This window comes from Pinus tabuliformis, chromosome 3_2 (genome assembly GCF_031772625.1).
Source record: "Pinus tabuliformis cultivar Carrire ecotype Pingquan chromosome 3_2, CPIR1, whole genome shotgun sequence".
Lineage (NCBI taxonomy): Eukaryota > Viridiplantae > Streptophyta > Pinopsida > Pinales > Pinaceae > Pinus > Pinus tabuliformis.
The window spans coordinates 886,759,208-886,774,801 of NC_142302.1; the positions used below are offsets into that span (position 1 = coordinate 886,759,208).

General features: G+C 39.2%; 1 protein-coding gene across 14 annotated transcripts in view; it reads right to left on the reverse strand.

The window, feature by feature from the left end:
• The window catches only part of LOC149183445 (uncharacterized), a 246,867-nt gene that overhangs the window by 117,707 nt on the left and 113,566 nt on the right, over nt 1-15,594 (reverse strand). For 13 of the 14 annotated variants that reach the window (XM_089417132.1, XM_089417131.1, XM_089417130.1 and 10 more), the window contains one exon: nt 7,746-7,925. In XM_089417132.1, the coding sequence (XP_089273258.1) occupies nt 7,746-7,925 (180 nt within the window). Of the gene's footprint in view, nt 1-7,745; nt 7,926-15,594 lie in introns of those variants that run through there. The other variant, XM_089417138.1, reaches the window with a different exon arrangement.

The following is a 15,594-nucleotide window of genomic DNA, read 5'->3' on the forward strand; positions in this document are numbered from 1 at the left end:
CTTCATAAATCAACAAAGATATCCATGGCTTCTAATTGCTTTGAGAATAGGAGTGGTAGGGAGACAAACTATCATCAAATCTCAATCAAAATCCAAGGCAATGACACCTCTCCAAACGCACCAACAAACTACCCATCAAATATTTTCAAATCTGTTGTGTGCATTCCTTGATTGCTGGTGTATAACTTTTGATTGGCTGGCAGTGGAGGAGCACCAATGCATGAGTTTAAGTGGGAGACAAACTCCAATCAGAACTGCAGTAATAACTGACATCTAATCCATAAAATCCATGCCCACAATATGCCAAAATGTGCTACGTATTAGCTGTTGTTAACTGTGCGTATGGGCTGGCTTCATTTGCTGCGAGTTCCCTTATGCTGGCTGCTTGGTACATGTGTACAATTTGGTGGAGATATGTCCTTGATTTCATGCATTTAAATGATCTTTCCAAATCTGCATTGAGATGCCTTTGACAGTTGCATTGCCACTTCCAATTTGACATGTGTGTATAGTTGTTTTGATTGCCTCCTACGTAGACAAGGAATGTGAGTGGGGTCCATTTCCCACTCATTTTATTTAGGCTTTAACTTTATATGCCTTGCACTTTAATTACATACATTTGATTTAATATTAAATCAAAAGTTTAACTTTAACAATTCGATGTGCCTCATAAACTCAACGTGGAACCTTTGACTTACATTTGACTACCCTTTGACTTTGATTTGAAACTTTGACTTGAGTTGTGGCTTGCTTGGTGGGGCCCACATGATTGCCACATCACCTTTGACCTTCACTAGAATTGCCATGTCACTTGTTTGACTTTCCTTGACTTTGGAAAAATTTAATTTTTTTTCCAATTATTGAATTTTTTCCCCATTTTTGCCACTTTCATGGGGAAAATTGGCTTTTGAGGGACTATAAGTCATCTTTTGACCCTCAAAGTGGATCTTAGAATAATGTTGGGTCTTTGAGGATGAATTTTGAGTAGTCCCACGCCCTAGGCATTTCCCAAGGCCACTTATTTACATCATTACATAGAAAATAATAAAAAAATCTCGTTTTGCGGGAAATTTTTAATTATTAAAAAAATCCTACTTAGACCTAGCCAAATTCCACAAAAAATTTGTGTGATCTAGTATGGTAATATACATCGACTTTAGAAACTAAAATGTGTTAGGGGCTCAACCTTCAAACCGTCACCGTGGTTTTGGGGTAAAAAGTGAGGGAAAAAACCCAGAAAATTATCCACCTCTAAAAAAGAAGGGATAATTAACCAGATAAAAAAAACACTCCAAGATGTACTTGTTTGTTGATCAAGTCCTAACATCCTAGGCCTGTTATAGACTCAAAAACTCATCGTTATTAGTATCACTTATTACAATTCCCCGCAGGGTGTGGAATTTGGGTACAAGAAAGATGATGAGAAGATAAAAGTAGAGTTAAAAAACTCTGTTGATTGATGATATTTGATGGTACAAGTGTCCTTTGGATCATCCTTGGGCATGGAGTCTTCCTATAATCATTAGGTGCCACTCCAATGGTCAACAGGGTCCACTCCTCAACCAACCGCGATGGTGAGGATAGCCTTGAATGGAGTCTCGGATGAATGGCAAGTTTTCGTCTAAATCATATTGGGCAGAGAAAAGCTACCTTCACGGAAGGAGATGTGGGTGGCTCTTCAACAGGAAGAGTTAAGGAGGGGCCTAGTGAAGGTTAACCTCGGTGGTAGCAGTGGGAGTGGCGCAAAGACAAAGGAGGAGGAGGAGAACACAGCTCTAGCATCGAAGAGACAATAGAAGCCGAAGCGAAAGGACATTTCGAAGGTGAAATGTTTCAGTTGTGGCAAGATGGGCCACTATGCATCCCAATGTCCTTTGAAGAAAAAGGACAAGGATGAGAAACATGATCCTAAGGCTACTTCAGCAAAGATAAATGAGGATGAATTTGTCATGAGTGCCCACGCATCTCCAGTAGGGAGATGGGGCGATATCGAGCTATAGTCAGGAGGACTACATATGTGCAGGATCCTTGAGGAGTCCACCTCTTGGATCAATTCCTTGCTAAAGGAGCCCAAGATTCAGCAGTAGCGGGATGGACTTAGTGTCAAATGATGCAGTGGATTGTTTGGAGGTTAGATGCAGTAACCGGAGACCAGAGACTAATCAGCGCAGAGCAAGGTTGGCAGCAGTGCAAATGGCACAATACAGAGGTCAGCAGCAGCGCAAATGATTCAGAGGGTCAGCAGTAGTTAGACTCCAACATTCATTGTATTATGTTGAACACAGGTAAGTTCAACTAATTTTGGACGTTTTTAAGTTGCTTCTCTCAGCAACTGAGTTGCAGTACAGATGTAGTGTTAGCAGTGGCAGTGCTAGCAGCATAGCAAATGTAGTGTTTGAGAGGAAGTTGTAGTACAGATGCAGCAGTGGCAATGGCAGTGTCATGGCAACAGTATAGTAGCAACAGCAGCAAAGTGTTGGTGGCAGCAACAGTGCAAAAAGGAGGTGCTTCAGAAATAGAGCAGCATGCAGGTGGACATTGTTGCTAGAGCACTTTCCTCACTAAGAGGGAGTGTTAGTTTTTGGTAGCATCAGAAGTGCTCTAGCCTTAACAATTGGTGGAGAGGCTAAGGCACATGAGTTCTAAAGAACCCAGAAACTGTTTGGTGAAATTCTACCCGGATTGTATTTTATTATAATAATTAAAATTTTTAATGGAGTTCCTAAGTCTAAACTTAGGGAAATTAAAATATTAATGGGTATTAATCAAAATATGGTTGAGAATGATCTAGAAGGCGGATCAAGTCATGTTTTAATCTTAGCTATTGATTACAGACTTAATCTCGGCCGTTGAAGACTCAACAAAAAAAGTATAAAACGGAGGTTTGGGGTTCATTTGGAAACACACACACACAGCTTGAGGAAATCGATTTTCTAAGGTGAGAAGTTCTCAGGAAGAAAATCGATTGGGGAGATCTTGCAGCTGAGGGGCAGAGAGAATTTGGGAGGACTTTCCGGAAAATACAGAACAAAGAGGCGGAGAGAGCTTGCAGAGAGGCAGCGCAGTAGCCGGGAGAGCTGACGCAGAAAAGTTCCCTGTCATGCAGAATCCAGAACTGTCGAAATAGCTGAAACTGTCGGGAACTGTCAAAACTGTCGGGAACTGCCAGAACAGCCAAGAGAGTTGATGCAGAGGCAGCACAGTAGCCAGGAGAGTTGACGCATAAAAGTTGCCTGTCACGCAGAATCCAGAACTATCGGAGCTGCCGAGAATTGTCGAAACTGTCGAGAACTATCAGCACAACCAGGAGAGCTGACGCAGAGCTAGCACAGAAATAGTCGAGGTTAGCTAGTCTTATGCTGGATCAGTGGGAATTCTATCAAGTGCAGTGAGGTAAACGCACTCAGATTTTCCGCCAGTATTTTCTCTGTAAAGGATTGCTAGATGAGCATCCTAGATTGTATTCAGATATTTACTGGCAATAATAAGAATCCTCAAATCCACTGCACTGGTTTTCCCACATTGGGTTATTCCGGGGACTATTGTGTCCGAAAATAAGTGTGTCCTATGTATCTTGTTCTTTGCTCTATTTTCTGTTTCATGAGATCAGATATTTTATTAGTGTAGGTTGCATAAATAATTTGCTTCAGTATTCAGAAGAATAACTTAATGGATGTAATTTAAAAAAAAAAAAAACAAGTAGGTGAAGTCGATTCAAATTTGCTACAGTAGGGGTTCCTTCGAGTGTAGGAATTTTCACATGTGCCAGGGGGAGGAAATTGATCAATACGATATGGAGTTTAAGAGATCATAATGGCAGGGAAGCCAACACATTCAGTCAGCTTGCTAATATGGGCACTAGACATTTCTCCCAAATGTTTGGAGCGCCTAGAGAAGCTACCATTGCAGAAGTACTCCATGTTGTCGGGATAATGCCTCGATTTGTGGAGGAAGAGGATGTGCAGACACTAAACAAGCCGGTCACACTAGGGGAGATTGAAGTTGTTCTGAAGTGGTTCAAAAAAGATAAAAGTCTGGGACCTGATGGATGGCCAATTGAATTCTACCTTACCTTTTTTGACCATATTGGAGTAGATCTCCTCATGGCCATCGAGGACTACAGACTTTTGGGGATGATGCACGAGGGGTTCAATTCTACAATTATTGCACTCATTCCCAACGCTGATAACCCTATGACTATCGACCTATCTCCTTATGCAATTGCATATACAAAATCATATCTAAGATCATTGTTATCCGCATCAAGCCCATCTTATCCAAGCAGATATCCAAGGAGCAATTTGCATTCCTCGATCATAGACAGATCCATGAAGCCATTGGTACTGCACAAGAAGGGCTACACTCCATTAAGCTCAAGAACATAAAGAGTATCATACTCAAGATTGACCTTTCAAAAGCATTTGACAGAGCAAGTTGAACATACTTACAACTTATATTGACCCATATTGGCTTTCCACATTCATTCATAAAATGGATTATGTGTTGTTTCACATCTACATCATATAGAATACTCATCAATGGGGCTACATCTAATTTTTTCCATGTTGAGCGTGGCCTTAGACAAGGGTGTCCTTTATCACCCCTCTTATTCCTCCTGATCATGGAAGGGTTAAGTCGACTCATATCCAATGCCCGAGCAGCCGGGTCTTTATGTGGGGTCAAGATGACAGATGTATCCTATCTAACGCATCTTTTATTTGTTGATGATGTACTTATATTTTTAGATGGATCTATTCGAGACACCACTTGTTTCAAGCATATACTGTCCCTGTTTGTAAAGCTACAGGAATGATGCCCAATTACAACAAATCAACCATAATGCCTGTGTGTTGTTTACTAAACAAACAAAGACATGCACTACATCAATTTCAATTCACAAGTCAAGACATGGAGTCCGGACTCAAGTATCTTGGATTCAGACTCAAGCCAAATGATTACCGCATAGCGAACTGGACTTGGCTCATTGCAAAAATAGAAGGGCGCATCAACATTTGGTAGCAGAGATGGCTATCTAGAGCAGGCAGATTGATCCTAATTAAATCTGTATTGGAGGCTATACCAGTATACTGGATGGCTTTGGCCTGGATACCAAAAGGCATCACCAACAAAATACAACAAATATGCCGTAGATTCTTATGGAGAGGGAAACATGTTGGAAGGACCTTTGCCTGGGTTAAATGGGAGAGAATTGGAAAGCCCAAAAAATGGGGAGGATGGGGCATAAAGGATTTGAATATATTTGCATCAGCTCTTGCAACAAAAATGGGTTGGCAGATAATTACATCTGATAGTTTATGGAAAGAGGTGGTTTATCACAAATATATATACCCTCTTACAATTATGGAATGGGTTCGAAGGATGAATAGGGGAAATACCGATTCCTCCATCACATGGAAAGCTATCACTCACTCCATATCAGTCATTAAGAGAGGATTGGCATGGCAGATTGGAATAGGTGAGCTTGTTCGCCTTGGCATTGATGCTTGGTCGGGCTGTGGAAATGCACATATACTACCACTAGCGCTCAAACAGTATCTTGAATTGGCTGGTATCACTCAGCTCTCCCAAATGGCAGATGGGAGAAACACTCATGGCTCTCACAGGCTTGGTTATCTGCACAGGGCCTCATGTTACCGGATATTTGGAGTATCGATTGGAACAGATTCATAGGGGCACTAGAAGAGTCACATGTCAGAATAACTGACCGAGAGGATGAAATCATCTGGGTTGCATCCCCTCACGGTCATTATACACCCCGGTATGGATACACTTTCCTTATATCGGAATCGGAATCGGTGGAGGCTATTTGGTGGTGGCAACCCCTCTGGAAGCTTTAAGGCACCACACAAATCTCGGTTATTGATGTTGTGCATATTATCAAACAAATCGCCTACAGATGATAACCTAAATTGCCAGGCTATACATGGACCATCACGATATTGTCTTTGTAAGGAACAAGCTGAAGACATTGACCACTTTTCCTTCATTGCCCAATGACGAATCAGGTGTGACATCAGATATATATCTTCCTTGATATCAATATCAGATGGAATGGGGCACAACTCATAACTGTTTGGCAAACTTGGTGGACCGTGGCAACAACACAAAAAATTTGAAATCTCCCCCTACTTGTCTATTGGGGTATATGGCTGGTCAGGAATCGGATCTTATTCCAAGATGCCCCCATCCAATGGACATCGATTTGCAATAACATTGTTGCACTATATCACTTAGTACCTGAGGATTTGGCATCAAAACCCACCCGTACTATTACTCCTGAAGTAATTGGTAGATCTTTCCCATGGGCTTATTTTGATGGATCGGCCCAAGACACTGGCTATGGGGGTGGAGCAGTACTATACAAATTGGAAAGACATTTTTACAATTTCAAAATGGCATTAGAGAGGAGCACCAACAATTATTCTGAACATAACAGTCCCAGACACTTGCTCATATTTGCACTTGAGCAGAACTGCAACAGGATACAGATCTTTGGGGACTCAAACATTGTCATCAGTTGGTTCAACTTTGCATCTCATTGTCACATGCACACACTCAGGGGATTGTTGGATGAGGTCATCACACTAAAATCACATTTTGATTTTATTGTCTGCTCACATATATACAGGGAAAGGAACAAGGTTTCTGACGGTCTTTCCAAGGAGGCCACGCAGCAACACAAGGGGCAGTGGATAATTCATGAACACAGAAATCAGGATATATATCAGTTCTTCCATAGGCCTTTCATCGAGCATGTTGGGGGAGATGTACTGAATGATCTGCCGTGATCAAGGTTTCTGACGGTCTTTCCAAGGAGGCCACGCAGCAACACAAGGGGCAGTGAATAATTCATGAACACAGAAATCAGGATATATATCAGTTCTTCCATAGGCCTTTCATCAAGCATGCTGGGGGAGATGTACTGAATGATCTGCCATGATCATTCGGCTAATTTTTGAATTTTGATTCAGCCATTATGACTGTTTATGATTTTATTTAACATGTTTATTTTATGACTGTTTGTGTAAATACTTTTGGTCCTTTTTGAATCATGACACTGGATAGATGGCTTGGTCCATCTATGATATTAGCATATCCTTATGGAGATGATACAACATGTAATTTTCTTTGTGATAATGGAAATTACGATTTTTTCTTGGGAAAAAAAAGCAACTCAATACTTGAGCAAGTGTCCCAAGGAGACTTTGGGAGACTACTGCATGCCTAGAAACTTAGGCCTATGTAAAAGTAACTACCCGAGCTAGAAACATCAACAATATGACTGCTTATTACCCTTTCTGTTTTTCCGAAATTTTAATCATATGACTGCATATTAACCTTTCTGCTTCATTCTTGAGTCCAAGTCCCGAGACAAGTTTATACTAATATATATCACCCTCTAAAGCTAACATGATTTCCTATGTACACAATCCATCTCCCTACCATCCACCTACCCTACCCAAAAAAAAAGATATATATGATGATCTGAGGTCTTTTTAAATTCTTTAATGATAGTTAGAATAGCTAGAAGAAAATGTAGAATTTCCTAGATACATTCAAGCATTTTATAATGTAGAAAAACATCACCTATAAGTGAAATGCACGTGAATAAATATCCATATGTCAAGCCACTACTCCAATTAAATTAAATCTTCTTGATAATTAAAGGGTTATTTTTTATTCTAAACTAAGAAATTAAATTAGAAAGAAGATTATTTATTTACTGTTGTTTGTAACTGTTGAACTTTCTCAATTGCTCTAAGTTTCTCCTCTTCAGCCTCAATTAGTAGAATCTCTATTTTCTTGCGTTCTTTGGCTTCTGTCTTCATCATCTTATCCATTTCCTTTCCTTCCCTAACCACTTCCTCTAGTTGGCCGTGAAGATGACATAGTTGAGTTTGAAGCTGAAATTACAATGAATAAAAACATATACAAGTGAGTTGCAGTGTCAAAAGGAAAGAGATTCAATAACCAAAAAATTGTCTCAGCATTAACAAGCACACAAAATAAGGCAAACAGAGTTGATGACATGAACAAGTTTAAAACTGTGTTTCTCTCAACTAATGGAAAAAATGCCCATAATAATTTATAAGGGAGAATGTTATTTATCAAATCATATTAAGCATTCCTCCTTCGACATCAACTATCCAAAATGAAAATTCTATCAACATATAAAATGTTTACATTTTTTAAACTAAATTTCGAAGATTTGAATATGATGTTATCAAAACACAATTCAGATATGTTATGTTCATTAAATTTCACACCACAATTATCCAGTAGGCAATTCATCTAGGAAGAGAATGTGACTTCAATGAAAAGGGTGAAGTTTTAATAATTTGTGAATTGAGTATATAGAAAGCTGACTAGTTGGCATATGTTTATCACCACTTTAAAACTGTCTACTGTAATGTCAATAATGTTTTAATTTTCCTACTATTGCCTTAATCTAAAATGGTATTAATTGAAAAGTGGGTCAACCAGTACCAAATATATTACTATTAACATTTTTAGACCAAGATATTGCTATGTTACACCATGATATTGATATTGTTGGACAATTTTGTAGATATGTTATTAACTTTTATTGTTATTCCATAACATTTTTGTCTTTAATATGAAAGTGTATTAACAACTACTTCCCACATTTTAGTGAAGGATAAATCCAACACAGGGGATGCTTCCCTGGTAGGACTTGAGGCTGTTAAGGAAAGACACAATCAATTCTAAGGACTTCTAAGTACCTACCTAATATACAACCAATGAGATATATCAAGCAAGATAGGGTTTAGGTGGCTAACGAAGGTGAATTCCAGATTTGGTTTAAGATATTCTAGGGCTGAACTAGGGGATTTACCAAGAAACAATCTTATGCAAAAGAACTTGGAAGCACCAAATAGGGCTGATTGCCTAGCCACCTCTAACAAAGTAGGGAACACTTTTATGGGACTTGGTCTAGTTAGATATTTGAAGGTGATCTCGGTTTGAAGTATTACTATGCCCTTAACAATTAAGTATGATCCACAATGATGCATATATGGTCATTGTCTCTAATGAGTGGTTTCTTTCACTTGAGTTTGAGATGGTATTTCCAGGTAATTTTGCACAAAGCAACAAAGGCCTTAAGGGCACACCTATTCCATGCTTACTCCGTAAGCCATACTACATTTCCAGATAACATGATAACCTTGCAGATGCAGCATTGCCTTCTACAGTAAAGCGTTGGGCACTTTAATGATCCTGACAGTTGATTGACACCCCAAAGCACCCTTAGATGCTGAAACACTGAGCCCACTTTGCGTAGCATTAGTGATTCTTGATGATGTACCCAACAGACACAACATGCCCCCAAGCTGAACTTGATATTGTTTGATGGGCACGCCTTGATCCGGAGTCCAAATGATGATGATCATCCTCCAAATGATTAGGGAGGAGTCAGGGCCTATACTACCTCATGGAGCCCCAACGCTGAAGAGAGATTGCACCACGTTGTCTTGATGGCACCCATGGAGATGATGCAGGGTGCCCAAAGCTAGATTTTGGACACATGAAGATGTTTAGAGGCTTGACTTGAGGATTCTTCCTCAATTCATGATTGATTTGGATAATTGGAGATGCATTTAGCCCATATCTTGCACTTTTCAAGCCTTGTTAGCCCTAAAAGGGCATGACAACATACTCAAAGAGGGACCGAGACTCACATGTGTGGGCAATTAGTGGAATATTTTATTCTATTGAGCTATTGGGTTGGCTTGTAATTCATTTACTTCATGGTTAATCAAAATAGAACTTGTTATAGGGCTTTTATTTGGATTAATGGATGTGATAGACCTCATATAAAAGGAGGATCACTCCATTCTTTCTTTTCATCATCATTTGTAGATTTCAACCTCCTTTAGAGAGCTCCACATATCCTTTTTGCTGCTTGCTAATTGTGAAGATGTAATATTTTTGGAGCTATTGATATTGCAGACTAATTTGTGTCTTGGAGAAGTCTTTTTGGGATTAAAAGAAGGCAATTTCTTGGAAAAATTATGAGTGTTATTGCATAATTTAATTGTTTTTCATGTGATGATTGTATGATAGGGTTTTTCTCTTGCTCTATGTCTAAATGCATAATTTTATTTGGGAATCTTGGTTGATCAATGCATGTTAAATTTATTTTCCTTGAATGTCGTAGAAGACCTCCTAGAGAGCTTTATTCTACTTAATGTCTCCCCTCATAATAAGATAGCTAGGGTTTGTTAAGTGAAAACAAGGGTTCCCCCCTTACTCCAAGTATAGATTTGATATCTCTTAAATTTAGCCTGAAAGACTCCATCACAAAAGTAGGGAAAGGCACTAGGAATCCTTGTGGTGATCAAAACTCATCATTTTTTTATCATTTTCCTCATATCTATCTTTCTAAGACCTTTAAGGCAAGCTGATAAGACTAGGGAATAGGGTCAAATTCAACTACTTCTTAATGGAGGACATTGATGCTTTTGTAGCATGATTTCACCTTGATTGATTGTTTAAACTCAAAATCTAGCTCTTTTCATGGTGGAATTTTCCCTAATAGGGCTAACATCATCAACCCTAAGCTAAGTTACCGGATCCGGCATAGGCAGGGGGAGTATTGCCGGATCCACGGATCTGAACCGGATCCGGATCCGGATACTCCAAAATACGGTTAAAATACGTATTTTTTAAATACACGGATTTTGGAAACGGCTAGCCTTTACAGGATACGGATCCCGTCGGTGGCTGCCGGAAGCGGTGATAGGTGGCCGAAAAAGTTAAAAAGACAGATATTTTTTAGGTTTTAGGTTTAGATATTTTGTGGTCCCAGATATATTATAACATTTCTTTTGTCGGACTCTGCTTTGCTTTGTCCTCTTTTACCCTTTTCTTTTGTCGCCATTCCAACAGTCGACCCCTCCTGCACACACTGATTCGTTCCGGGCTCACCGCCGGCCCCTCCTGCACAGGATTTTTTTGTTGCGGGCTTACCGCCGGCCCCACTGCACGCAGCACCATTCACTCTGGTCAGGCCGCCGGTTCCCCTGCACGCAGCACGCAGTGTTATTCACGCCCGCACACAGTCAGGCAGCACTATTCACGCCCTCAAAAATTTTAAAAGCGCCGAGGGTTTAAGCGTTAACAAGGTAATTAAATTTTTAATATTCATTATTGTTATCAATTATATAGCGTAGCGTAGTGTAATGTTAATATATGCATGGTTAATATATGCACGGTTAATATATGTAGTGTAATATTAATATATTCATATATTAATGTTTAATAACAGTTATATAATATATTCGTATATTTATTATTTAATATTTATATATATATGTTATATAACATAATAATAACAGTTATATTAATATTTAATATATGTTATCTAATGTTTAATGTTTAATGTTTAATATTTAATATATTAATGTTTAATGTTTAATATATTAATGTTTAATAACAGTTATATTAATATAACAGTTATATAATATATTCGTATATTTATTATTTAATATTTATATATATATATGTTATATAATATATGTTATATAACATAATAATAACAGTTATATTAATATTTAATACATGTTATTTAAAATTTTAAGCCATCATGTTATTTAAATTTTTAAAATGTATTTAAAATTTAAATTTAATTTTTTTAATGTATTCAATATTTACAATTTAATTTTTAATTGTTTATGGATAATATTAATATATTATAATTTGACTTTTAAATGCAGTTGCAAGTAACCAATAGAGTCTATACCATTATCATAATGGAACCATCACAAGATTCACAACATGAGCATAGTGAAGGGGAAATCATCAAAACAGACCCAAAATCTCCTCTATGGCAGTATGTGGAGATTATTGGAAAAAATCCCGGAGGTGGTTCATTTAAATGGAAGTGCAATGAATGCCAAGATATAAAAAATGGCTCATACACTAGAGTGAAGGCCCATCTCACCGGTCAAACTAACACAGGGGTGCAAGTATGCACCGGGCCAAAAGATGCAAATGGCAAACCTGGCCAAGGTTTGAGTCCTGGAAAAATGAAATTATATGCATCTTTGCAAGAAGCTGCTGATAGGAAACTTGCTAAGGGAAAACACCCTGTGCAAAGTTCTACAACTAGGCCTCCATTGCCATCTAGGCCTGCTGCTACATCTAATAAAAGGGCCACTCTAGGCCCTCTTGAAGCGTGTTTCAATAATCAAGGTAGAGACATCGCTGATGAACATGTAGCTCATTGCATCTATGCAAATGGGCTAGCATTCAATTTGGTGCGTTCCCCTTACTGGCAACAAATGATTAAGGCAGTTAATGAAGCGCCAAAAGGGTACAAAAGCCCTGGATATGAAAAGGTCCGCACTACCTTGTTGGCATCAGAAAGGCAATCCGTGGATAGACAGCTACAGGCAATCTGGGATACATGGGCAGAAACAAGGGTGTCCATCATTTCTGATGGATGGAGAGACCAAAGAAACCGCCCATTAATTAATGTTGTTGCAGTATGCCCCCAAGGGGCAATGTTTTTGAAGGTTGTTAATTGCAGTGGAATAGAGAAAGATGCATCTTTCATATCCACAATTCTTATTGATGCAATAGAAAGTGTGGGGCCACATAATGTTGTCCAAGTCATTACGGACAACGCACAGGTTTGTAAAGCTGCAGGTTTGATTGTGGAGGGTTGATATGATCACATCTTTTGGACTCCATGTGCAGTCCATTCATTGAACCTTATGCTTGCCAAGATTGGTGAGATTGAATGGATTAATGAAATATATGTAGCATCAAAAGAAATCCAAATGTTCATAACAAATCATTCAATGTCCCAAGCCATTTATCGGGGTTTTGCAAAGTTGGAGCTACTGAAGGTAATTTTTTTAATCAATACTATTTGTATTAGAAATAATGAAATTCTTATTTTTAATTACAAATTTATATATGGTTTCTCATTTGAGATTTGGCCTTTTGAAACTTATAGGTTGCTGAAACTCGTTTTGCCTCCCATACTCTTGTCATAAAGAGACTTGTGGACGTGAGACAAGCACTACAAGCAATGATCATTGACCCTCTTTGGGAATCATGGAGGACTTCCACTTCTGATAGAGGGCAAAAAATCAAGTCCATCATTCTTGATGATGCATGGTGGGACAAGGTTCAATATCTTCTACGGTTCACTGAACCAATCTTGACCTTGATCAGGGCATTTGATACAGATACACCTTGCTTGGGGGAAGTTTATGAAAACATTGATAGTATGTTGGAGAGGATAAGGGAAATTATCAAGGCAAGTGAAAATGACCCTCATGAAACATTCTATTATTTAGTGAAGGACATAGTTACAGAAAGGTGGAACAAAATGACCACGCCATTACACCTTCTGGCATATGCATTGCACCCTAAATACTATCATTCTAAAATTTTGTCTTTACCTGGTAGAGCAGCACCAAACAAAGATTCTGAAGTGGTACAAGGATACAAGACAGCCTTGAAGAAAATTTATAGAGATATGGGAGTTGCAATGGAAGTCCGCCAAGAATTTGGAGGGTTTGTACAGTCTACTGGTAGCTTTTCAGATCCAGTAGCTATGGATGATCGAGGACATCTTGATCCTATTACTTGGTGGGGCTTCCATGGTGGGGATAGCATTCATCTGTCTACTCTAGCCACTAGGTTGTTATCACAGGTTGCTAGTTCCTCATCAGCTGAGAGGAATTGGAGTACATATGGCTTCATCCATTCAGTGAAGCGAAACAGGTTGGGAGCGGCAAAGGCTGAGGACCTTGTTTATGTTCATTCCAACCTCCGTCTTCTATCACATGTTGAACCAGAGTATAAAAAAGGTCCGAGCAGGATGTGGGATGTGGAGCCTGAGATCTCTGACTTGAACCTGACACTGAATGCCATGACTCACCTCAACCTACTTGAGGATATTGTTCCACCACCAATCCAGCCTACTGATGCAACTTCCTACATTCCAGGCCCCCATCATCTATTCATGATGTAGAGTTGCAATATGAAGAAGATATAGATCCATTTGAGGATATGTAAATGTATTTACTATTATCATTCATGATATTATGAATCATGATCCTTTTTGTTACTTTGTATGAGGGATGATGCACCATTTCAATGTTTTAATCTTCATATTTATGATTTTATCATTCAATGTTCTAAAAATGTTTGATGGTTTCATGGAGTATTTGATTTTTTAGCTTTAAGGTGTTTTTTAAAAGTTTATATATATATATATATATATATTGTACGTGACGTATCCTTGCCGTATCCGGATCTTAGATTTTCAAAAAACTAGCGGATCCGGATCCGGATCCGTATCCGTATCCGTATCCTGGTAACTTAGACCCTAAGCAATTTGTGCCTCGTTACCCACCACATGTGGGTGACCCCATAGGAGAATTTTTATCCTAGATTTGTCTTCAGCCGACAGTTGATAGCCACTAGCGTAGCTGATGTTATGCCATATGTCTCTACTCCCTTAGCCAATCATATGTCCCCTCGCCCATCTGTCGAGATCGTATGTTTGAAGGTGGGCCATCCAATCCTAAAGGTATGATTTTTCATTATGTAATTGGGTGCTTATGCTTATTTTTCTTGGGCACACTTGGGTATGGATTATTGGGTGACTTGGAAGGAGGAAGGGTTTCCACTGTAGTCTTGTTCCCTTACCTTAACTCGAGGGTTAATCCTCAACCATAGTCCTGTTGATTTGGGGTAGTATCGGATGTGCTCTAGCCATGAAATTTGGTGGAGAGGTTGGGGCACATGATATCTCCAATACCCAGAAAGGGTTTGGGCAGATTCTAGACAGATCAGGACATATTAAAGTAATTAATATTTTTAATGGAGTCCCCAAGTCTAAACTTAGGGAAAATAAAATATTAATGTGTATTAATATGAATCTCTGTTAGAGTGGTCCAAAAGACATGGATCAAGCCAAATCTAATCTTAGTCATCGATTAGGGACTTAATCTAGGCCGTTGAGATGTCAACAGGAAAAGTATACGAGGACGCTTGAGGGTCACTTGAAGAACCCACCCGAGTGATCAGTCATTCTATTCTCTAGAGCGAGGTTTGCTAAGAGAAATAGAATCAGTGATCGGGAGAGCGGCTGAGGGGCATTGAGTACAGAGAAACAGAGAAGGCAGAGATTGTGTTGGGAGAGCAGTGCAGCAGCCAAGGAGAGTGAGCAGAGCTAGCAAGGGCTCACGTAGAGGCAGCCAAGTGCTGCGCAGAGCACCAGAGATGCCAGCTGTCTAACACGAAGGCCCAAAAAGCTGACGCAGCGCCATCGTGAGACAAAGAGGGGCTGACACAGTCCAGATTCGACAAACGTTGGGGTTGCAAAGCAATTTTGTGCTGAAGAACTGCCGAAAGGATTTTCCGAGGTTTCAGCCAGGAGATTTCTCTCAAACTGTGAGGTATAGCTGCTAAGGAAATTCTCTGTTGGGTAGGCCAGTTTTGGCACCCAGATTGTACTCTGATATTGCTTAATAAGAAAACCCTCAGATAGTTGCATCGGTTTTCCCGCATTGGGTTTTTCCAGGGACA